Source organism: Microtus oregoni, unplaced genomic scaffold (genome assembly GCF_018167655.1).
Source record: "Microtus oregoni isolate MIOR12 unplaced genomic scaffold, Mior012 000107F_ref0000227, whole genome shotgun sequence".
Lineage (NCBI taxonomy): Eukaryota > Metazoa > Chordata > Mammalia > Rodentia > Cricetidae > Microtus > Microtus oregoni.
The window spans coordinates 3,279,449-3,305,764 of NW_024544725.1; the positions used below are offsets into that span (position 1 = coordinate 3,279,449).

The window sequence follows — 26,316 nt, forward strand, 5'->3', positions numbered from 1 at the left end:
GTATTCTCATTTGAAAAGGTGATTCACATCATTAAATATGCTTAAAAAATCTTAAATAAGAAAAATACATATTTAAATTTTATGTCACCCCCACACAAATTATAGATATGAAGATAAAATAGTGTGCTTTTAGAAAAATATTTTAGAATAGTTTATTAATATTAGTTCACTGGAAGCTAGAAAGAGAAAATAGGAAGATAATTGTTAGCTGTTCAATTTGTTTATTTATTTTTGTGTGTATGTGTTTGATTTAGAAAAACAAATAGTGGAAAATGAGATTTAGAATTGCTTATCTGAAAGTGATGCAATCATTGAATTTGCAAAGCTAAAACAAGTTAAAGTGACTCTGACAGAAACACTGTCAAAGAAAATGCATACATAGTACAATAGTACAATAGGAGGTGTCAAGCTCATTAAATTGAGAAAACTGACACAAACATACTCACATGTTGGCCATTTTATTTCATTTTACAAGTTATTTTTACGTAAGATTTTGTTAGCATTGGCTGTTTATCATAATTCTTTGTGTTAATACATTTTGTCCTACTTAACCGTTGATGATACTCAATCATACCACAATCAGTTTCTCATGAAAGCAGGTAAATTCATGTAGATTTTCAAAAGGAACCTGTTGCATTGTACATTCTCTTAGAAATTATGATTTAAGAAGAAAAACCAATTTGCAAGTGTGTTTTTCTACACTTAGTTTCCCAAGCTATTCTGTTTTCAAATTTAGTTGTGATATTTGAGTCTGTTCAAATTTATATGACTTTAAAATGAAAGGGAAAAAGAGGGACTAGAACACACCATTTCATACATTTACTGTGAAATTGTATTAAAATATATACATTGTGAAACCTGCCATATTAGCTATTTTCAGTAGTATTATTTGTATTCCCTGACAGTATAACTGTTATCTGAAAAGGTAACATTTTTTTAAAATATTCCTCCTACATATCTGTGATTATATATCCGGTGACCAATATTTGTCCTTCTCCTCTCATCTAATGATCTCAGTTTACTCTAGTTAAAACTCAGCGTTCTGCTTCGGCCATACCTGACTTTCTTAGATTTCAAATGTGAGGGAGATTAGTCAATGATTTCTTTGTATATTTCTGAATTATTTCACTTGATGTTGCCCTAATTTGTCTATATTGCCACGAATGAGATTTTTAAACTTACTTCTGGCTGGTATATGTGTATTATATATTCTTCATTCATTCATTAGCTGGTGAACACTTAGGCTATTAGACAATTATTTTGAATAATAATGAAATAAATCTGAGAATACAGATGACTATAACTTATTATTCAACTTGTTTGGATCTATATTTAGTAGTGGGACAGCGGAATCAAAGAAGTACTATATTTTTCTAAAATTCTTAGGACTTCCACACATTTTTTCATTATAATTGTATATACTTATTTTTTCCATACTTGGGCGACCTTTTATGTAACATGGCTTGCCAGCCCTCTTTATCCCTTCCCTTGTGGATAATACTGGTTACAGCAGTAGTGAGCTGATATCTAATTGTACTTTTTTCCTCTGATGATTCAATATATTTAATATATTTATTAAATATTATAAGTATGCTTTAATATACTTATTATGCAATTTTATATTTTCATTAAGGAGTTTCTACATAGACTTGTACCCATTTCAGTTGTCTTCTTGTTATTGTTTGAGTTCCATATAAATAATATTCTTTTTATCAGATGCATATTTTTGAAGTAATTTTTCCAAATCTTATACTGTTATACTCATGTGTGTCATTGGCATATTTGTTGAAAAGCAGTTGGTATAAATATGTGTATTTATTTCTTAGCTTTCTATTGTAGTTCATTGGTAAAAGTGTCTGTATTTATGCAAATACCAATGCTACTTTTAACACTATAGCCTCACAATACATTTTAAAAAAAATTAATGTGACACTCTCAGTTTTATATTTTTGACTCAAGATTGCTTTGCTTTTTTTGTGATTTCACATGAATTTTCGGTTTGTTTTCTTTAATTCCATGAATATTATCATTGATAGTACGATAGAGATTTCATTGATAATGATGGGTACTGTGAACATTTTAAAATTCCTTTCTTTCTTCCATTTCCCCCCTTGCGACAGGGTTTCTCTGTGTCATGGTGCTGGCTGCAGTCCTGTAACTCACTTTGTAGATCAGTCTGGCTTTGAACTCGCAGAGATCTGCCTGCAGATCTCCTTGCTTCTGACTCTGCCTCCTGAGTACTGGTTAAAACTGTTTTTAAAAGATTTTTTATTATTACCATATTTCATAGATTTTATCATGCATGTTTACCATATCTATCCCTAGATTGCTTTATCCAACTGCCCTTAATGCCACCTGTCTCATCTCCCTCACATCTGCATGTCTTCTTTTATTTTTATTGTTATTAATGAGTCCCTGTATCTAACAAAGCTCATGGGCATGTAGCCATCCATGGAACAGAAGGAACATACTATCATGGATGTTCCCAGAGTCAATTCGTGATAGCTATGGTTACCAGCATAAGATCATGTCAGTCAAAATCCTACCAAGGACTGTGGAGTAGCCCTCAAGGTCCTACCTTTAGCAGAGGAGATATTGAGAGTTGATAGGAAATGAAGGAGAATCACTTGAAAAGAACCTATCTTTTTAAAACAATTTAGACCTTAAAAGATACATGTTGTTTCATAGTTTAAGATATTACAGTACAGGGTAGATTGTTTTAGCAATGTAGAACATCATGACAGGGAGGTGTTATCCCCAAGATAGTCAAAATGAGAGAGGAAAAAAAAGTGGGGGAGAGGAGGGATTAAAGCTGAGAAACCTATCCCAGTGTTCCAGTGCATACCAAGAATAGCATATTTTCAAGTATAACCTACCTTCTATGTTTCATAATTTCTGAAAAGTGCTACTGACTGGAAATAAAGAAAGACATTATTATATTCTCTGTAAAGTAATCTAATGTCCAAAATATGATGTCCTCTGTTTCTGCTTTCATCTAGTTGGATTCTTTTGAAGGATTTGTGTTCTAGTGAGGTGCTGTTTCAGAGTTCTCTACAGTAGGCTAGTTACTTCGTATGCTTGTGATTGTGTTTTCCTACACGCCAAAGAGCTCTCACATTGGATCACTGGATAGTTCTCTGGGTTATTTCTATTATTTATATATCATGACCTTGATGAGCAGAAACTGATACACACGACGTGGTTTTGACTACCACTGAGGCTGACAATCTAAGGTGTATCTATTTGGTTACAAATAAAAAAGCCACAGTGGTTTCCTGGTTCACTAGATCATAGTATCACATGCATTTGAGGGAAATAGTAGTTTATTTGAGGCATGCTTCAAAATCAACAATATGATTGAGGGCAAGCCTCTATAGGTATTTTATGAAAGTCCATCACTCTAGGTGTCTATTAGGCAGGCGTACTGTCATTTTACAGGAAATAGAGGCAGAACCAGAATAAAGAGATGTTTATAATCTTCTGGGGGCAATGGCTGGTTAGTCTGACACTGGTTCTTAGATGAATGTTTCTCTCATAAAGATTTGAACTTTAGAACTTTTCTCAGGCTATATTTGGAAGAGAGAAACCTTAACTTTAGGTATGTATCAGGATTTTATGTAGGATCAGTATTGGCAAGAGTGTGGACAAGATTCAGAGAAGTTCTGTATACTGTAGCTGAGAAAAACTGACCCTGACATCTAAAGTACTTTCCAGACCTGTTGTTGAGCAGAGTCTAGAATGCAGAGTCTAGAATGCCTCTCCCATGCTTTACAAATTGTTCAAAATAGAAGATTCAACTCCAGAACTACAGCAAATAGTGGTTAGAGATGTCACAGGTTCTAATCAGAATCTTCTATGAAATAGAGTCCAAGCCAGTCCAGATGACTTTGCAAAGTTCATCTCGTGGTAGCTTTCTATACAAGCAGGATGGCACTATTTATATGAGAAAAGATGGAGCTGAGACAAGTTCACTTGGTGTTGTGTTGTAGGATAGAGGCAAGCAGTCCTTTCCCATTTGTTCAGAATGGATCTATACCTATGGATTTTTATGAGATGCACTATGCTTAGACCACAGCTGAGGGATGCTGTAGCTGAGTTTCTGGGTGACTTGTTGGTACATTTTTAAACCTGTGTCAGCAAATAGACATGGTACCTACTAAGATCTAAGTGTACAGTATAATTTCTTGATGTTTCATGAGGTCAAGGTTAAATAAGACTGTTGTTAAGCTTTTTCTGGGGAAAGGGGCTATTTATGGTTTGGAAGACTGGGGCATAAATTGTGGGTCTAACAACTTAGTACTTTTTAAATGACCTGCCTACGTCATATGTTACACTTGGATATTAAAACCTCCTACATGATCTTTATTGTTCTGAGGATACTTTGTGGATGCTGGTAGAATTGCTGTTCTGTGTGATGGCCCGCGGGAGTTACTTTTATTTCTATGTATTGAACATATTCACTGAAATAATAAAATAGAAATAACTTGTTTTAGTTGGTTAAATCACAGTGATGAACAATGGATTCAGGTAACCTCATGGCATTTCACTTCTATTTCAACACATAACTTTAAGAAACAATACATTCCTCATTGAACTATACTACATAATTGTTTTCACAATTCAAATTAGGCTTTGTTAATTAGCCTTCAAAGATATTTATACATATACACAAAACTCAGAAACAAACTTGCTTCAAATACTTAGAAATCTCATAGTATGGGGGCACAGATCTGTGTCATCTTGTATCTGTTTCTATGAACTATATGATCTATCAATCTATATTGAACATGTTAATTTGTTTCTTTGTATGAATTTCATTGGTCCTATTTGGTAGCTACTAAAGACAATGGCTAATATTTAACTTTTATACATAATATATTTTGACAATAATCTTTACTCTCTCAAAACTCCTCCTTGGTTCTCCTCTCATCCTTACTCACCTAATTTTATGTTCTTTCTCTAAAAGAAAAACAAATCAAAATAAACAGTGATGACAACAATGTAAAAAGATAAAAGGTATCAATAATAAGCAAAAATAAAACAAAACAAAGCATGCAAAATTGGAGTCTATTTTTTGTTAACTGACTACTTCTGATCATGGGGTCTGCTTTGGTGTATGGTTGATGTGCCTAGTATCTCTTCTCTCTTGAAGAAAAGTTATTTTCTGTTTTTCAAGATAGCAATTTTAAATATCTTCATGGTTATGGGAAGGGACCTGGCTGACTTCCCCAACTCAGGGCTGGGACTTTATCTGACTTGAAACTTTGCAAGCACAGTGCATGCTGCCACAGTCTGTGTGGATTCATTTGTGTGTGACCCTTTTGTTTCTGAAAGACTTTGGGTTTTTTGACTCATCCATTCTCTCTGGCTCTTAAAATCTTTCTGTCTATTCTTCTGCATAGATCCCTGAGCCCTTCAGTGAGAAGATGTATGAAGACATTCCATTTAGGACAGAGTGCTCCAATGTCTGTGACATTGTTCAGTTGTGAATATCTGTGTCAATTACTATCTACTGCAAGAAGTTTCTCTGATGAATGCTGAGTGATGCACTGATATAAGAGCATAGCAATATGTCATAACATTAATAGAAGGAAGTTAATTGTGATCACCTTCCTAATCATCTAATCTACCTTCCTAAGATCATCTTAGTTTGGACATTAACACTATGCTGCCTGCTTTCTTTGATTAAATTTCAGATTTGAAGTGTTAAATATCTAGATCATCAGGGGATTTTACAGAGATTGACAATTACTGGAAACTTTATTTGATCAATATGAAAAACTATGATGCAATTATTTTTAATAGACTCCTTATTGCTCATTTTATTTTTTTTATTTTTTAATTTAATTTATTTATTAAAGATTTATGCCTCCTCCCCGCCACCGCCTCCCATTTCCCTCCCCCTTCCCCAGCCAAGTCCCCCTTCCCCAGCCAAGTCCCCCTCCCAAGTCAACCCAAAGAGCAATCAGGGTTCCCTGCCCTGTGGGAAGTCCAAGGACCACCCACCTCCATCCAGGTCTAGTATGGTGAGCATCCAAACTGCCTAGGCTCCCACAAAGTTAGTATGATCAAAAACCCTATGCCATTGTTCTTAAGTTCTCAGTAGTCCTCATTGTCCGCTATGTTCAGCAAGTCCGGTTTTATCTCATGATGGAGGAAGGTCATTGGTTAAGTAATAAAGAAACTGCTTGGCCTCATAGGTTAAAACATAGGTGGGAGGAGTAAACAGTACAGAATGCTGGGAGGAAGAGGAAGTGAGCTCAGACTAGACAGCTCTGCTCTCTGGAGCAGAGACACCATGCCCCGCTCCTGGGCAGACACACGCGATGAAGCTCCGACCCAGGATGGTAATAGGCTAGAATCTTCCCGGTAAGACCGGTGCTCACTAAGACCAGTGCTCACAGATTATTAGAGATAGGTTGATCGGGATATCAGAATTAGCCAGTAAGGCCTAGAGCTAAAGGGCCAAGCAGTGTTTAAATGAATACAATTTGTGTGTTGTTATTTCGGGGCATAAGCTAGCAGGCGGCCAGGGTGCTGGAGACGCAGCCCCGCTCATATTACAACAATCTCATGCTTTTTCAGACTCGGGCCAGCTGGCCTTGGTGAGTTCCTGATAGAACATCCCCATTGTCTCAGTGTGTGGGTGCACCCCTCGCGGTCCTGAGTTCCTTGCTAGTGCTCTCTCTCCTTCTGCTCCTGATTTGGACCTTGAGATTTCAGTCCGGTGCTCCAATGTGGGTCTCTGTCTCTGTCACCTTTCATCGCCTGATGAAGGTTAATATTCAGGAGGATGCCTATATGTTTTTCTTTGGGTTCACCTTCTTACTTAGCTTCTCTAGGATCACGAGTTATAGGCTCAATGTCCTTTATTTATGTCTAGAAACCAAATATGAGTGAGTACATCCCATGTTCCTCTTTTTGGGTCTGGCTTAGCTCACTCAGGATAGTGTTTTCTATTTCCGTCCATTTGTATGCAAAATTCAAGAAGTCATTTTTTCTTACTGCTGAGGAGACCAGTGCGCAGATGTGGCAGAGACTTATTGCTCATTTTAAAAGCATTCTTTTTAATATCCATTAAATATGGTCTCTATGTTGATATAGGCTAACAGACAGAGATAAAATGAAAATAAACAAAACTTAAAATAGCAATCAGAACAGCAGATTATAGTGAGCCCTTCCCAAGGCAAAGACGTTTATAGACCATGGCCTCAACTGTCAAAATACTATGGCATTTTCATAGTAGAATAGTTCTTATCAAGTACTAGACTTAACATTGAGTGAATCCAGTACACCAGCTGACATACCAACACATATTTGTAATGCCAGAGGTGATATTTATATTGTATATGAAGTAAAATAAAAACATTTTTTTTAGATGTTGTAGAGCAGAAGAGAACAAGGTGATAGAAATATTTTATGACAGTTCATGAAACAGTTTGAGACTGTATTCAAAAACAATGAAGCAACTTGGTACAAGTAACTAGAGCATGAAGAGGGGCAGACTTGACCTGGAGTGTCAGATGTAACAATGAAGATGAGTTAGAATGCTGAAAATGCATACAACAGGAGATTCACAGTTAAAGGAAAAGTTTACAGTATTGGTAACTGAGAGCATTTTTATTTTGCATACATCACAACAGAAGAGTAGAGAATGGTGTGAATGTTCAAACTCTTGCTATATATTTTTTCACAGTGATATACTCAATGATGCCTTTATGCCTTTAGGTTTTTTGAAACTTATATACATTAGGGTAATTGTTTCTATATTTTTGAAACATTCTATAGTTTGCACTGATTCTACTTATGTTATTAGGAGTTGCTTAAGCAGAATCAGAATTATCGACAAATAATTCACACCAGAGAACAGCATTTTTATGCTATATAACCTTTGTTAATTATATTAAAACTTTTATTAAAATTGAGTAAATGTATGTCAGACAGTGATGTCCTTGAAAGGTTTTAACACCATGCCTAGAATATATTTCATTTACATAGAGAGCAGTCTGGTAAATGGAGTATAAAATAACTCCACAGTTATACATTATATGAAGTACTTAGCCAATTTTTGAGTTATCAGTGACATCAGCTAGGCTAAAAATAAATATTTAACATTAGCAAGCGGATGAAACCTCCCTATATTAAATAGTGACTGTAAACAGGTCACTTCATTACACTTATAAGATAAAGGCATAAACGTGGATTTTTCTTCCTGAACCTTGATACATTAGTCATTAAAACTGGATATATCCCTTGATTTTTATCAGTATCTTTATGATAAAGATAATTTTCAGAATTTTCCCAGTACTAAAGAATATCCAGCCATTAAAAAAATCCACATTTAACTTTAGGGTATAATAGTAAATTCTAATAGTAATAGAATCTGAAATGTCCTTCCTCTAGTGCTGTTTTTCCCCCTTGTATTAATAACTCCCAGAGATACAGTGACCCATATTGTTAAGTTACCATGAACCAAGAACCGCTTGATGCCTAGTTTAGCATAAGCACTATTTTATTAGAGTTACCATAGTGACATCTTTCTGGTTCAGAACATGAACCATTTCATTCATGATAAATAGTAAATGCTCCTTTTGCATGTATGACTTTTTCAGTTGCTGAATTGTTTGGTGCTGCCTTTGATATAGACTGGAATACAATCCAGTACAATAGTAAGAGAACTGATCCGTTTGTCATCACTCAGGAAAGATCCATTCGGGTTGCTGAGCAGTCAGTTTGTTTTTCTTTATGAACACAAAACATCATGTAGAATTTAATAACCATTGGCATCTTTGAAGCATTGTAATAAATGTCAAACCCAAATTATTATTATTAATCCAGTATTCGATTAAAAATTTTTGTGTTGTGATCCAGTAAAAAGATCCTGGTTTAGCTTAATAAACACATAGGAAATCATTTAATAAAAAGGTGGACAACACCTTTGAGGTTATTGTGAGTTTCTGCTTCGAAACATTTAGTATAAGACAAAATATTAGACATCAATTGTGCTGTCTGAAAGGATTTTAGATATCAATGATTCTAAAAAGTGATGTGAGTCTTGCACCACTGTTGATACTTCCCCTTTAAGAAATTCAGTTGCAGTGGGCTTGCATGCTGCTAGTAAAAACCCCCTTAATTATTAGTAAGTTTATCATTGACTGCTTTCTTAGTCGGTCTCAGAATTCTGTCTGTCTTTTTAAGGAATAGTACAAAATTTTTTACTGATAAAGATGATATAACATGATTCTTTATGAAAATAACTATTGCTTATACAATTTATTTTAAAGGCTTATGGCATCATTAATTTATTAAATAGTTTTTAAAATTTAGGACAAAGAATTTACTTTCCCCAGTTGCTTACTCATTGACTTATAAATGGATCGATGAATGAAATAAAAAAATGTGACAAGGAAGTTTCATGATCTTAATGGGGGAAAGTATTTGCTACAATGTACATTGCAACTGGAAACAGATATAACACAGAAAGGCATATTGTTACTAGAAGACTTATTGAACTTTCTTCAAGAGCTGTCAATTTTACAAAGTTTATAAGTTGAATGTAAATTTTGTTCAATTAAAGAAATATGAAATGTGATTACTATTTCTGTGATTTCCCCCCTTTAATCTCAGGTTATTGGGTTGCCAGTTCATTTCTGCTAAACAATTTCATCAAAGGAAGAGGAAAACCATTTGGTTAAATTTCATAAAAAAATGGACTCTGATAAAATTAGGAGACTGCAGTAATTTAAATCTATGTAATCTTTAACTGTTATGTATAGCATTAATCCCCTTGAACATAATCTCTTAATAGTTTAGTTAAATAATTTATAAAAATATGGCTATTTTCTGTGGTTATTTTACATGTTTCCTAGCAGCTTCTGTTTATAGTGCATGCGGGTAACATACCAACCAAGCTATTTGTGTAGGAACTTTAAAAGGGGGTGTTTCATTTTACAGAGTACAAATAACCTTGTAATTAAACTGAAACAAATAATTGCCAAGAAGCAATTATCATTCAATTAAAGAGTAATTACATGGTTATCAGTAATGCAATCAATATTTTAGTGGAAACCGGATGCTTCAGTGATGGACCTTTCAACCTATACTGATTAAATTGTCATCTAAATAACAGTTTACTAGCTAAACCACCACGTGTTTATTTGTCTTGATCAATATGTAAATATCTGCCTGATGATAAGAAAGTTCTTAAAGATAAGTAGCTTCACAGAATCGTCTATCAAAATGTGTGATCTTTTCCAGTTTTTACAGATTTCTACATAGCCTTTCATCACTTTCTCCGAATTATCTTGGAAAGGAAATTTAGGATTTTAGAACCATTAGTGTCTTTTTATATATGAATTTTTAGTCTGAAACTAGCAATAATATTAATTCTATTTTATATTTTTTTAGAAATTTACTAATTATAAATTATTTTCACTAACTTAATTCCAATTAATTTATTCCAGGTACTTAACTCTTTCAAAAAAATTAAAACCGGTGATATCTGTGAGGGATTTTTGTTCAGACACATTTGAACATATTTACAAAGAAATATCATATCACCATCCTCATTTAAGAGTCAATAAAATTTTGAATAATAGTGGAAACATATATTCATGTCACTAGAATTCACATTTTTTGAAAGACAGAGTCTGTTCCCTGTTCTCACAATATATCAATAGAAAAATCATAATGAGTTATCTTTCCTTTCAAGCTTATATTTTAACCCCAGTGTCACTGATAGCTAGATAGTAGATACCTAGTACATATTTGTTTACTGGTTTACTGAACAAATGTGTGTGTGTGTGTGTGTGTGTGTGTGTGTGTGTGTGTGTGTGTGACTGCAGAAAAATGTAGCCATTAATCAGTTCTTTAAGTGTCTCACATCACTGGGAGCATAATAAAGTGACAGCTAACATATTCTTCTTTAACGTTATAGTCATATTTGTGTAGGTCATGTTCTGAAGCTTAGATAATTGCATTAGAGTACAGGGTCTAAAACAAAATAATGATCTGATGAATAAATGATGGAAATAGTTCTCTGCTCATGTTATTAAGTAGAACAATCTAATGAATATTTGGAAACCATAGAAACCATGAAATAGATTTTTACCACCTGTCTACTAATGGGTCTAATTAACTATTTACTGGGCATCCTGTATGCTACAAACCATGAGAATTGCTTAAGATTCACTGATACATCCTACTAGACATTCATATGCCTTCATGGAGCTCAGGCTCCTGTTTGGAAGACTCACAATTAATTATACTACTATAAATTAGATATTCGAAGTATACAAAGATGGAGAATATAGTCCCATGGAATTTATATCCATGTGTTTTAGATGTGACATAAATTATGGATTCTCCAGTACCAATCCAAATTTTAGATATTAAAGTGGAACCATTAAACAAGAGACTTCTAGTATCTATTTATTTGAAAGGAATTATTTTTAATAAGGAGGATTCACACACACACTCACTCACACAAAACTAGTTAAACTAGATGGCTTTCAAAGTCTTTTGTTAATGGTTGGGTTTTATATGGTTCCTCATATGGAATTTGATGGGGTATCAGGCTTCATCCTTCTGCAGCTGACAGTGTGAGGAGAGATTATGAGGTTTGTTAATGGTTGGGTGTTATATGGTTCCTCATATGGAATTTGATGGGGTATCAGGCTTCATCCTTCTGCAGCTGACAGTGTGAGGAGAGATTATGAGGCTGGAGAAGCGCTGAAACACATGGAGGAAGTGCAGAGTGAGCTGCTGGATTTAAATAGGAGACTTGAGCTCTGCCTAGTACAAGACAAAGCATTTAGAAATTTTAGATTTGGTGACTATTATTTAAAAGTAATGTATCTTCATTATATTATATATATCTTGATAAATGTTTTCTCTGATCCTGGTCCCCTAAAGGAAATTTGAAGTAAAATTTATGTTTCCCTTTTAGCACCTTTTGGAGGCATAAAAGAGGGAAGGGCGAAGAGGGCATCAACACTGAGTTAAATAAAATAAATTGTGACCCAGAAATGAAGAGAAAGTAAAGAAGAGAAAGTTTATAAAATTGAAACATTAAATGAGAAAAACAATTTTTATAAAATTGAAACATTAAATGAGAAAAATAATTTTTCTTGCTAGAATGATATAAAATATTGATGTGTAATAGCAGAAAATAATGCTAGCACAATTTATAAAAAAATGAGCTTGGTAATAGTACCTCTGAGTAAAGTTGCTAGTGGTTTTCCTTATTGAAAAGCAGAGGTTGTATTATATTGATGGAGCACTTTACTACCGCAAAATTGATAGACACACACATGTTTCTTCCCTTAGGTTTACATTTAAAAAGAAGTGTTTCAAATTCTTATTTAATACTCTTAATCATATTAGGAGATTTGCATTATAAATTATTATTACTGTTTTTGAAGATCTAACCCAGGTCATTGCAGATGATTCAAACAGATTCTACCACTGAAGTGTAACCTCTTTCCAGGATGAACACTGTTAGTATTTGCAAGCAATGAGTGAAAAAATATGACCTTTCAAGAAGTTCAGTAACATTCCCTAAATAACTGAAATCCTAAGACATGAGGTAGCAGTTTCAAAGCCCAGATAGATTTAGATTACAAAGCTCAAATACCTTGAAGGATCTCTTGAAAAAAAATGGACTTTGAAAATTTCAATTATGAATCCTCAGGGTCATACTGGAATTTTTTTTTATAATTTTTTTTTATTAAGAAAAGAAGAAAAAAAACATAAACAAAAACAAGTTTCCACCTCCTCCCAGCCTCCCATTTCCCTCCCCCTCCTCCCACCCTTCTCCCCCTCCTCCCACCCTTCTCCCCCTCCTCCCACCCTTCTCCCCCTCCTCCCACCCTTCTCTCCCTCCCCCCACTCCTCTCCCCCTCCCTCTCCAGTCCACAGAGCAGTCCGGGTTCCCTGCCCTGTGGTAAGTCCTAGGTCCTCCCCCCTCCGTCCATATCTAGGAAGGTGAACATCCAAACTGGCTAGGCTTCCACAAAGCCAGCACATTAAGTAGGATCAAAACCCCGTGCCATTGTCCTTTGCGTCTCATCAGCCCTCATTGTTCGCCATGTTCAGAGAGTCTGGTTTTATCCCATGCTTTTTCGGTCACAGTCCAGCTGGCCTTGGTGAGCTCCCAGTAGATCAGCTCCACTGTCTCAGTGGGTGGGTGCACGCCTCGTGGTCCCGACTTCTTTGCTCATGTTCTCCCTCCTTCTGCTCCTCATTGGGACCTTGGGAGTTCAGTCCAGTGCTCCTGTGTGGGTCTCTGTCTCTATCTCTATCCATCACCAGATGAAGGTTCTATGATGATATGCAAGATATTTGTCAGTATTGCTCTAGGATAGGGTCATTTCAGGTTCCCAATCCTCAGCTGCCCAAGGAACTAACTGGGAACCTCATGTTGGGCACTTGGGAGCCCCTCTAGGGTCAAATCTCTTGCTCACCCTAAAGTGGTTCCCTTAACTAAGAATTGTGGTTCCGTGCTCCCCTATCGACCTTTCCTTTATCCCAATTCTCCTGATTCCCCAAGCCCCCCCTCCTTCCCTTCTACCTTTTCTCTCCCCATCTCCCCTTACCCCCATCCCACCCCACTCCCAAGATCCTAATTTTCTCCCCGGCAATTTGGTCTACTTCCCTTAGCCAAGAGGAAAACTATATGTTTTTCCTTGGGTTCACCTTCTTACTTAGCTTCTTTAGGATCACCTATTGTAGACTCCGTGGCCCTTATTTATGGCTAGAAACCAATTATGAGCGAGTACATCCCATGTTCATTTTTTGGGTATGGGACACCTCACTCAGGATAGTGTTTTCTATTTCCATCCATTTGCATGCAAAATTTGAGAAGTCATTGTTTTTTACCGCAGCGTAATACTCTAGCGTGTATATATTCCATACTTTCTTCATCCATTCTTCCATTGAAGGGCATCTAGGTTGTTTCCAGGTTCTGGCTATTACAAATAATACTGCTATGAACATAGTTGAACAAATGCTTTTGTCATATGATAGAGCATCTCTTGGGTATATTCCCAGGAGTGGTATTGCTGGGTCCAGGGGTAAGTTGATCCCGAATTTCCTGAGAAACCGAAACACTGACTTCCACAGTGGTTGCACAAGATTGCATTCCCACCAGCAATAGATGAGGGTACCCGTTCCTCCACAGCCTCTCCAGAAAAGGTTATCCTTGGTGTTTTTGACTTTAGCCATTCTGACAGGTGTAAGATGATATCTCAAAGTTGTTTTGATTTGCATTTCCCTGATTGCTAAGGAAGTTGAGCACGACTTTAAGTGTCTTTTGGACATTTCAACTTCCTCTGCTGAGAATTCTCTGTTCAGTTCAGTGACCCATTTTTTAATTGGGTTAATTAGCATTTTAAAGTCTAGTTTCTTGAGTTCTTTATATATTTTGGAGATCAGACCTTTGTCTGTTGTGGGGTTGGTGAAGTTCTTCTCCCAGTCAGTAGGTTGCCTTTGTGTCTTAGTGACAGTGTCCTTTGCTTTACAGAAGCTTCTCAGTTTTAGTAGGTCCCATTTATTCAATGTTGCCCTTATTGTCTGTGCTGCTGGGGTTATACATAGGAAGCGATCTCCTGTGCCCATCTCCTGTAGGGTACTTCCCACTTTCTCTTCTATCAGGTTCAGTGTGTTCGGGCTGATATTGAGGTCTTTAATCCATTTGGACTTGAGTTTTGTGCACGGTGATAGATAAGGGTCTATTTTCATTCTTCTACAGGATGACATCCAGTTGTGCCAGCACCATTTGTTGAAGATGCTTTCGTTCTTCCATTGTATACTTTTAGCTCCTTTATCAAAAATGAGGTGTTCATAGGTTTGTGGGATAAAATCCGGGTCTTCTATACGATTCCATTGGTCGACTTCTCTGTTTTTATGCCAGTACCACACTGTTTTCATTACTGTAGCTCTGTAATAGAGTTTGAAGTCAGGGATGGTAATGCCTCCAGAAGATCCTTTATTGTATAGGATTGTTTTGGCTATCCTGGGTTTTTTGTTTTACCATATAAAGTTGATTATTGTCCTCTCCAGATCTGTGAAGAATTTTGATGGGATCTTGATGGGGATTGCATTGAATCTATAAATTGCCTTTGGTAGAATTGCCATTTTTACTATGTTGATCCTCCCAATCCAAGTGCAAGGGAGGTCCATCCATTTTTTGGTATCCTCTTCAATTTCTTTCTTCAATGCCTTAAAGTTCTTGTCAAATAGATCTTTCACTTCCTTGGTTAGATGTACCCCAAGATATTTTATGCTGTTTTTGGCTATTGTGAATGGTGAAGCTTCTCTGATTTCCCTCTCTGCTTCCATATCCTTTGTGTATAAGAGGGCAACTGATTTTTTGGAGTTGATCTTGTATCCTGCCATATTACTAAAGCTGTTTATCAGCTGTAAAAGTTCTTTGGTGGAGTTTTTGGGGTCGCTTATGTACACTATCATATCATCTGCAAATAACGAAAGTTTAACTTCTTCCTTTCCAATTCAAATCCCCTTGATTCCATTATGTTGTCTTATTGCTATTGCTAGAACTTCAAGCACTATATTGAAGAGGTATGGCGAGAGTGGACAGCCTTGTCGTGTTCCTGAGTTAAGTGGGATGGCTTTGATTTTCTCTCCGTTTAATTTGATGTTAGCTGTCGGCTTGCTGTATATAGCTTTTATTATATTTATGTAGGACCCTTGTATCCCTAATCTCTCCAAGACTTTTAACATAAATGGATGTTGAATTTTGTCAAATGCTTTTTCAGCATCTAATGAAATGATCATATGGTTTTTTTCTTTCAGTTTATTTATATGCTGGATTACATTGATAGATTTTCGTATGTTGAACCAGCCCTGCATCTCAGGAATGAAGCCTACTTGATCATAATGGATAATTTTTCGGATGTGTTCTTGGATTCGATTTGCCAGTATTTTGTTGAGGATTTTTGCGTTGATATTCATGAGTGAGATTGGCCTGTAGTTCTCTTTCCTGGTTGAGTCTTTGAGTGGTTTTGGTATCAGAGTAATTGAGGCTTCATAAAAGGAGTTTGGTAATGACCCTTCTCTTTCTATCTTGTGGAATACATTAAGGAGTATAGGTATTAGATCTTCTTGGAAGTTCTGGTAGAATTCCGCATTGAAACCATCTGGTCCTGGGCTTTTTTTTGGTAGGGAGGTTTTTGATAACCTCTTCTAATTCTTCGCGACTAAGAGGTCTATTTAGATTGTTCACCAGGTCCTGATTTAACTTTGGTATATGATATTTATCTAAAAAAGTATCCATTTCCTTTACATTTTCCAATTTTGTGGCATATAGGCTTTTGTACTAAGATCTAATGATTATCTGAATTTCCTCTGTGTCTGTGGTTATGTCCCCCTTTTCATTTCTGATCTTATTAATTTGCAAATTCTCTCTCTGCCCTTTGATTACCTTGGATAGTGGTTTATCAATCTTGTTGATTTTCTCCAGGAACCAGCTTTTTGTTTCATTGATTTTTTGTATTGTTTTCTGTGTTTCTATTTTGTTGATTTCAGTCCTCAATTTGATTATTTCCAGTCTTCTACTCCTCCTAGGTGAGTCTGCTTCTTTTTTTTTCTAGAGCTTTCAGGTGGGCTGTTAAGTCTCCAATGTGAGCTTTTTCTGTTTTCTTTAAGTGGGCACTTAGTGCTATGAACTTTCCTCTTAGGACTGCTTTCATAGTGTCCCATAAGTTTGAGTATGTTGTTTCTTTATTTTCATTGAATTCCAGGAAGACTTTAATTTCTTTCTTTATTTCTTCCTTATTCCAGGTATGGTTCAATAGTTGACTGTTCAGTTTCCATGACTTTGTATGGTTTCTGGGAGTAGCATTATTGTTGAATTCTAACTTTAATCCATGGTGATATGATAAGACACAGGTGGTTACTAATATTTTTTGCAACTGTGGATGTTTGCTTTGTTACCGACTATGTGGTCGATTTTCGAGAAGGTTCCATGAGCTGCAGAGAAGAAGGTATATTCTTTCCTATTTGGATGGAATGTTCTATAGATGTCTGTTAAGTCCATTTGATTCATTACCTCCATTAATTCTCTTATTTCTCTGTTAGGTTTCTGTCTGATTGACCTGTCCATTGGTGAGAGAGGAGTGTTGAAGTCTCCTACTATTAGTGTGTGCGGTTTGATGGCTGCCTTGAATTTTAGCAATGTTTCTTTTATGTACGTGGGTGCTTTTATATTAGGGGCATAGATGTTCAGGATTGAGACTTCATCCTGATGAACTGTTCCTGTTATGAGTATAAAATGCCCCTCTCCATCTCTTCTGATTGATTTAAGTTTAAAGTCAACTTTGTTAGAGATTAGTATGGCCACACCTGCTTGTTTCTTAGGTCCATTTGCTTGATAAGCCTTTTCCCAGCCCTTTACTCTGAGTAGGTGCCTGTCTTTGTGGTTGAGGTGTGTTTCTTGTAAACAGCAGAATGTTGGATCCTGTTTTCTTATCCAATCTCTTAGCCTGTGCCTTTTTATAGGTGAGTTTAGTCCATTGACATTGAGTGATATTAATGACCAGTGGTTGTTAACTCCGGTCACTTTTTAGTCGTAGAGTTTGTGTGTTTCCCTTCTTTGTTTTGTGTTGGTGAAGGGTCTCTAGATGTCTGAGTTATTGTGGTCATTGTTGGACTCCTTGGTTAGTGATTTTCCTTCTATTACTTTCTGTAAGGCTGGATTTATGGCTGCGTATTGTTTAAATTTGTTTTTATCCTGGAAAATTTTATTTTCTCCATTTATAGTGAATGAAAGGTTGGCTGGGTATAGTAATCTGGGCTTGCACCCATGGTCTCTCAGTTTCTGCAGTACATCTATCCAGGACCTTCTGGCTTTCATGGTTTCCATGGAGAAGTCAGGTGTAAGTCTGATAGGTTTACCTTTATAAGTAATTTGGCCTTTTTCCTTTGCAGCTCTTAATATTCTTTCCTTATTCTGTATGCTTTGTGTTTTGATAATTATATGGCGAGGGGATTTTTTTTTTTTTGATCCAGCCTATTTGGTGTTCTGTATGCTTCTTGCACCTTCATAGGAAAATCTTTCTTTAGGTTGGGAAAGTTTTCTTCTATAATTTTATTAAATATATTTTCTGGACCATTGAGCTGCCCTTCTTCTCCTTCTTCTACTCCTATTATTCTTAGGTTTGGTCTTTTTATTGTGTCCCATATTTCCTGAATGTTTTGTGATGAGAGTTTGTTGGACTTGCTGTTTTCTTTGATCAGTGTGTTTATTTTCTCTATGGTAACTTCAGAATCCGAGAGTCTTTCTTCTAAGAACTCTTGTATTCTGCTGGTTATTCTCGTTTCTGTAGTCTCTATTCGTTTACCTAGATTTTCCATGTCCAGCCGGCCCTCTGTTTTTGTTTTCTTCTTTGCCTCCATTTCTGTTTTCAGGTCTTGAACTGTTTCCATTATCTGTTTGATTGTTTTTCCTTGGTTTTCTAGGGTATCATTCACTGATTTATTCAATTCTTCAAACTTTCTGTTATATTTCTCATCCATTTCTATAAGGGCGTTTTTTACATGCTGTTTAAGGGTGTCAATCACTTTCATGAAGTCAATCTTTTCTCCTTCCTCTTGATTAAGGGGTTCTTGTCCTCCTGTTGTGAGGTTGCTTGTTTCTGGTAGTTTCATGTTGCTTTTCAGCTTGTTGGGCGAATTCTTGCCTTGACGTTGGCCCATCTCTTCTTCCAAATGCTCCCTATGGATCTTCTTTTACCGGATCAGGTCTCCTTGCCTACCAAATGCTGTCTCTCCCCAATGCTGGGTCTCCTGGCGCCGAAAGATCAGGCCTCCGTGCTGGTTGGGCAGCTGGCAAACAAAGCGCTGACCCCGCGTGGTGCAGGCAGGCCCCAGAAACAAAGGAACTGCTGCCCGCCCGGGAGTCCCGGGTACTGGGACCCAGCGCCCAGATAGGCTGGGCTGGGCGATGCCACGCGCCAAAAGAGGGCAGTGGGGGCGAAGTGGGGAGGGCTCTGGACGGAAGCTGGGTGGGCCAGGAAGAAAGAGGCAGCACCCGGGGAGTAGAGGCCCTGCAGAGAGCCCAAGCAGGACAGGGGGCCAAGAAACCCCCGAGCTCCCCGTCCCAGGCTGGCGCAGTGGGCCAGAAACTCACCCCTGGAATTTTTTTTTATTACAGTCAGATTACAATTAGTAACAAATATCTGTTGTTTCAGACTAGGCAATCCTGGAAACAATACAGCTAATTACTGCTGATCATGTTCTTTATTCTCAAATAAGGTTGATTTGATTTTTGATGATTATTGTAATAGGTGACAGTGCAGGATAGCTTGTATAAACACTTAAATGGAAGTTAAGCTCTGGTTTATGTCTTTCTCTTTATTATGGATCCTCAACAGTGATTGATTATATTTATTTATTTATTATTTCCAGCCATTTCTCCCACTCCAACTTCTCCCATGTCCTCACCCTTATTCCCTATCAATCTCTTGACCTTCTCTTCAGTTTTTATTGTTATGTACATCTGTACATACAATGTACTAAGTCTATCTAGTGTTTCTTGTGTGTGTTAAGGACCAATCAATTTGGATAGAATAATCTATCAGGGGACTTATGGCTGGAGAAAGCCTAATGTCTCTCTTTGTAGCCCTAGAAACTCATAGTTCTTCATATAGAGGTATGATATCCACCAGCTGTATAATAGTCATATGTATGGGACACATGCTGTGAGACAGTATCTGCTAGACAAGACAGGGAAATGTAAACCATGTGATACCTAAACAGCCTTGCATAATGTGAAAAGCAATTGTCATCCCATCATTGATGGTTTGTTGTTATGTTTAGTAGTGTTACTATGAGACCCCCACTCCTAATTCTCAAAGGGACCAAAAGGAATTTCCTAGCAGAATGTTTTAAAATTAGAAACACAGACTAGCCTCACATTCCCAGAAAGACAGCATTTTCCTTCCCCACCCCCCTCCGACCTGGGAGATTCCAAGCACAAGGACACTCAGCTCAGCCCAGCCAGCCACCTGGTGATAAAGCTGACTTAGAAGGATGGGAAAGAGCAAAAGATCTTGGACTCATGGCAAAGCAACTTCAAAAGACCTCTTTGTAGTTACTCCTTTAAAAGCCTACCCCACAGAGGAGCTACAACTGCTCTCTACCTCACTGTAATGGGAGTTGGAGATGAGTTCCGAACTAGTTTGCATTATGCTAAATAGATCTTGCTTATTACAGTCTGGGCCTCTCTGGTGGTCTCACTGTGGGTCATAATCTGGGCACAACATTACCTGCACTGCAATTTAAGGACTAACAGAGAAGAGTTTATATCAAAGAAAACCCAGTGCCTTAGGTGCAGCTCCATATAGTTTCTTAAACAAGTATATTAAATGCAATTGAAATGGACTTATAGAATAGTGCTGAGCATTAAATTTAAGTCAAGGTAAGAAAGGAGAAGAAGGTTTTTATAGATTTTCAATAATATATGAAAAAGCGATTCATAATAACATTTTGAATTAGGTGGAAATTTGAAATTGTGAATGATTGCCTATATATGATTGCTTGAGAAAGACGGAGTGTATTTTTTTTGTTGCTATGGCAAAAATACCTGAGAGGAAAAAATATTAAAAAAGAGTATATTTTGCCTTATGATTTTAGTACATAATTTTTTGCTTCATTGTTTGTGGGCCATTGTATGCTGAGGAAAAATATCATGGTGGATGGTTGAAAGATTGTAGAAATACAATGGATACGTTTCTTGTTCAACATGGAACAGAGATGCAGAAAGGGACCCAGGGCAAGAAACAATATTCAAAGACACATACCTTATGGCCTCTCTTTATTTTTTTCCTTTTCAATTAAAAATTTTATATATAAATTAATTTTTCTCCTCACATTTCACCATATGTATGAAAACACGTTCTACAGAACCTTGAATGGTTTGCCACTTAAAAGTTCTTTGGCCAGTAATCTTAGACCTTCACTATCAAATTCTGCTTTCCATAAGGCCTTGAATATGCAATTATTTTATTAAAGCAGGTTGCCATTTCATAACAAAAGTCATCTTATGTTTACTTTCAAATAGTTTTTCTTTATTTCTTTTGTAGAGCTTAGCAGATCAGAGTGTGTTCAATGTAAGGAAAGTTGATAAAATTGACTCATCATGTTTCATTTGATGTTATCTTTTCTTTATCTGAATTTTAAAAACATCCATAATTAAATTTATTATTTGGCAGTTTCAAACATATACACAACTTATTCTGCTTTCACTTTCCCAGCCTCTCTAATTTTCCCCTACAATCTACTGGTCCCCCCTGCTCACTACAAGTTTCTTTCCAACATTTTATGTTTTTGTTTTGTGAATAAGATTAGCCCTAAAAAAAAAAAAAAGATTGGCCAGGGCAATCTGTGTGACAATGGGTTTTACAACTGTACTTTGAGGAAATCAACATTTCATTTTCATTATAAAGCTTGAGACTGTTTGTCTTTCTATTGGTTGTGACACTCATGCCTTTAAATGTGCATATCACTTTAAAGACTTTAGAAACTTTGATGAATATTACCACTTGAAATTTTTATAGATAATTATAAAAGATTATTTAGCTTGACATTTGACTGAAGAAATACCAGAGACCAAGAAAAAAAAGTTAAATGTAAAAGTTTCATCAAGAATCCATGATGAAATGGAAGGTCCAAATAAGGAGGGAGAACATGAGCAAGGAAGTCAGGACCTTGAGAGGTGCATCCACCCATGGAGACAGTGGGACTGATCTAATGGGAGCTCATCAAGGCCAGCTGGACTGGGACTGATGGAGCATGTGATCAAACTGGACTCTGAATGTGGCAGACAATGAGTGCTGAATGAGAAGCCAAAGACAATGGCACTGGGCTTTGATTCTACTGTATGGACTTGCTTTGTGGGAGCCTAGTCTGTTTGGATGCTCACCTTCCTAGACCTGGATGGAGTGGGGAGGACCTTGGACTTCCCACAGGGCAGGAAACCCTGACTGGTTTTAGGACTGGAGAAGGAGGGAGAGGGGGAGTGGGGGGAGTAAAAGGAAAATGGGAGGAGGTGGAAATTTTTAATAAATAAATTAATTAATTAATTAAAAAAAAAGAAATGGAATTAAAATCGACATGGGACTTTTCTGACTGCATGTTAAATGTTTTTTCAATTGTAACGTGTTGAAAGACTTTACATCAACAAGTGAGAGTACTTTTATATATGAGGCAGATATACAGTTTTACAACCCAGTACATGATACTGAACATATTGATTTTTCCTTTTCTTCATAACTTTCCTCATATGTGAAATAACAATGTCAAAAATTTGTTTTCTAGATTTGTTGTAAGTGCTAAATGAAACTATGCCTATAAATATCATGTTGTATTACTTAGAAAAAGACAGCCAATATTATTGCTATTATTACAACCTTATGAAGTTTGACTTAAAGTAATATATCCATGGTACAAATATTTTATGATAGTTAACTGATTTCATAATGAATCTGTCTTTATTTGATTTCAGAAGTTTTAAAAAGTATGAATAATTTATTAAAATTGTTAATACTGATAAAATGACAGTTATAAGGCAGTTTAGTTTTCTCTACTTGAAAATGTTTTCAATGAATTTTATGGTTAGGTAAAATAAATTGAATAGAATAGATCTTTGAATATCGTACTTGAGCACAGTATTATTTCATTAAACATTACATCTGGAAGTATTGCCCATGCCGAGGTGTATATGCTGAAGGGAATCAGCTCCCTCCTTCCCTCCTGTCTTATCCTGGGATTATTGTCAATAGCCAGGCTTGGCCTCAACATTTCCCTGCTGAGCCATCTCAGTGGTCCATCATTACATATATTTTCCTGAGAATTATTAAGAATTCATCTGAATCACCTTTTTTTCTGCTATGGATTAGTTGTTATCTATCACTTTATTTTTAAAAAAGTAGTTTTTAAATATTTCCTCATTGGCTTTTGTATTATTGAAGGAAATCATGAGGGCCCTGCAAATACTTAGAGTTATCTGTCTATAGTCAGCAAATGACCACTAATAAAATTCCAGGAATATCCCTAAAGAAGACATCAAATATTACGGAACCTGTTGACAGAGAATACAACGATGATGGTAATAAAGTATTTTTCATTTAACCCATATGAGAGGCATTATCATATTCATACCCATTTTTTATCAACTTTTGTATGCATAGAAGAAGGTAGACAAATTGTCAATTATGGAGAATGATGACATGTATCTTCATTTCTTATATGATCACATTTAGAAACTCATAATTTCTCGTAAATTCCAAATTGTGGTGGCTAATCTGAAAAGTAAATTGCTATATTGATAACTGTTTTTCAGTTGGAACACAGCAAGAGTTATTTATTTTTTAGTGTAGAGCTGCTTCACTTTGTCTCAAAATTATAAGCTCCATATTTGATAAATATTTGCTTTATGTTGTAGTTTTCAGTGTTATGATGACTATATTTTGTTGCTTTTTTTGACAGGCTCTAAAAAGATGTGGGTCTTCACTACATAAAAATGCAATAAATTAGCAGAAACTACTGTGCTAGAGAAATAATAGTCCATATGTTTATGAACGCTGATGGGATGCCTTGTTGGCATCCAGGAATGTTAAGACCAAACAAAGTTTCCATCTAATAATGAATATCATTTCTCACTTTTGTCCTTATGAGCTGAGGGACTGAAATATTCATGACCAAATGCTTACCTGTTAAAAAGCTGTGTGTTGCAAAACTCTGGGTGCTAATGCAGTGATTCCAGTGTTTGGTTAAACCTATAAATAAGGAACATTGGTGTGCAAAGCAGATTTCCTCTTGCTTTCAAATTAGTGTTCACTAAAGCCCTAACAAGTTTTGGTTTTCTATTATGATGAAATTTGAAATTAGAGGAAAATGCATGTTATTTGATAGTTTTAGACTGTTTGCTCACAAAGTTTTGATCTCTATGCTGTTTCTTTACAACTATACTGTAGTGAGAGTTGTTTTTATTTTAACATGTGCTCATGGTAGTACAAGCCTGAACTCCTCCTAGGTTTATGTCCCATTTTATAACACATCATAATTCCTTTTTAAAAGTACTGAACATATTATTAAATGGAAATGTGCATAAAATAGTATGTAATCAACTAAGGTAGCATAAAAAGGAAATAGAACTTAGTTAACTGTGAGCTTTCTCTGTAATAGACAGATATAAAAGGTTCCTGGGCCTAATATTTGTACACCTAATTTGGTAAATGGAAGATTTTAATTTAAAAGTTATTGTGAAAGGAAATATTAAATTATTTGAGGTTTATTTAATAAAAAATAGCATGATAGTTAATTTTCATGATCAGCTCAACTGGACCCAGAAACTCTTGAGACATACGTCTTATTGTGTGTAAGAGTGTTTTTGGAAAGGTGCAAGTAAGGAGAAAAGACAAACCTTGAATGTGGTTAGTATCACCCCCTAAACTAGTACTCTAGACTGAATTAACGTAGGGAGACTGCTAAGCCTTAGCAGTCATCATTTTCATATACCTGACTGCATAAACAATATAACCAGCCGACTTATGTTCCTACTGGCAAGACGGATTCTACCCTCAAACTTTAAAACTGAATGAAAAAAAATGCAAAGGGAAGAAAAGAACTAGGTATGTTGGAGGAGAAAATTTATTGTAGATATATGGGAGAGCATAGTCAGAGGCAGGGCCATGTGGGAGAGTCCAGAGCAGACATGACCAACCTGAGGTGGGCCATTTGGGGAGAGGGGGAGTGGAAGTGAGAAGCAAGAGAGGAAGAACAGCAAGGAGGCCAAAGGTACAAAGAGAACAGGCAACCTAAATGTCTGGATTATATAGGGAAGAGCCTCTGGGGAAAGGGGTGGCCAATTCCTAGGCTGGAGAGTTTAGGGTAGAGGTCAGGAAATACTAGCCAGATCCTGAAACAGGCAGGAACTGAGGGATTCTGGGAGATCTTACATCCAGGTACAGCTGTTAAATAGGCACTTCAGTTGTTTGTCCTGGGTTTAAAACTTATAAAAACAAAGAAAGCAAATTCATCCTTAAGTCGTTTCTGTCTAGTACTTTGTCACATTGTCATGAAAAGTAACTGTTACAGAATCTTGATACCAAGAAGTGGGATCATTGTTGGGATAACCTTAACCATATAGATTAGGCCTTCTAAATTTCTTTGTAAAAGAATCATTGAGGAATTTATAACATGGACTGGAGACGCCATATAGGCACAGACCAATTTTGTAGCTCATAAGGCCAGAACCACAAGAAAATTGCAAGCTGTGTATGTTAGGCTCATGATTGTATTGAGAATTGTGCTAGAGGCCATTTGTGCTACATTTTATGAAAGAAGCTGGCTGAACTCTGTGTTCTTAAATTTTGAATGAGACTGATTCAAAAGTAATAGGCTAATTCGGTTTCAGAGTTTGCTTAGTGCCCTTGCTCATATAATAAGTTCAGTGCCACCCCAAGCTGCATGAATCTTGACTCAAAAGAGAAAGAACACATAGTCAGATGGTGGCATGATCATTACTTGTTATCATGTAGTTAGATCTACTGCAAAAGAAAGCAGAAATATGTGAAATATGCAGTTTAATGGGGAAAGGCACATGACTAAGTTTAAAGTGAAGACAGATGAAGAAACCTCGAAGTAAATTTTATAAAGATTAAAACGTTTAAGTAGAACCCTCATTTACCCTATTGGAACAAGGAAAATTGCCTTATGATAAGACTCCACCCACCAGGGGATTCAACTTGTTAAAATGCAAATTCATTTGAAAGGAAGGAGCCAGAATTGAGAATGTCATTGAAAGTGTGCCCAGTAGGATAACAACTGCAAAAGGATGCATTTTTAGATACCATGGCACACTGAAGTTATCAACACTTTTGCCACATTAAGCTGGCAGCAGAACTTGGCAGCATCCTCTGTGTAGTTTTACATGCTCACAAAGTCATGGTTCCAGAAAGCTGTGTGAGGTCAACAATTCATGGGTGATAAGATTCCTTGCAACTAGGCCAAGAGAGGCCATTGCATGATACTGTGGTGATGAAGCTGGAGTTTCAAAGCAGAACACATGATGGTAAATGCCAGAAATAATGGATATACGTTGAAGAAAAATATGGGCACTAAGAGTGAGCCAAAGAGAGACATTATAAGTGCTGCAGGTAGCAGAAAAAAGGGCAGGGCTACCCAAGATTTTTGACACCCAAGTGATGCCACCATGACCTATCCGCATGTTTCTAGATATGGAAATTTAGAATTTGTTGTTTTTGGTTTTGCTTTGGTCTACTCCTTCTTTGAAGT

At 36.4% G+C, this 26,316-nt stretch overlaps 1 protein-coding gene across 1 annotated transcript in view; it reads left to right on the forward strand.

The window, feature by feature from the left end:
• LOC121443471 (dachshund homolog 2-like) overlaps positions 1–26,316 on the forward strand; it is a gene marked incomplete at its 3' end in the record, with an annotated part of 382,748 nt that overhangs the window by 138,206 nt on the left and 218,226 nt on the right. The window contains 1 exon segment of the mRNA XM_041645221.1: positions 18,857–18,871. Coding sequence (XP_041501155.1) covers positions 18,857–18,871 — 15 coding nt within the window.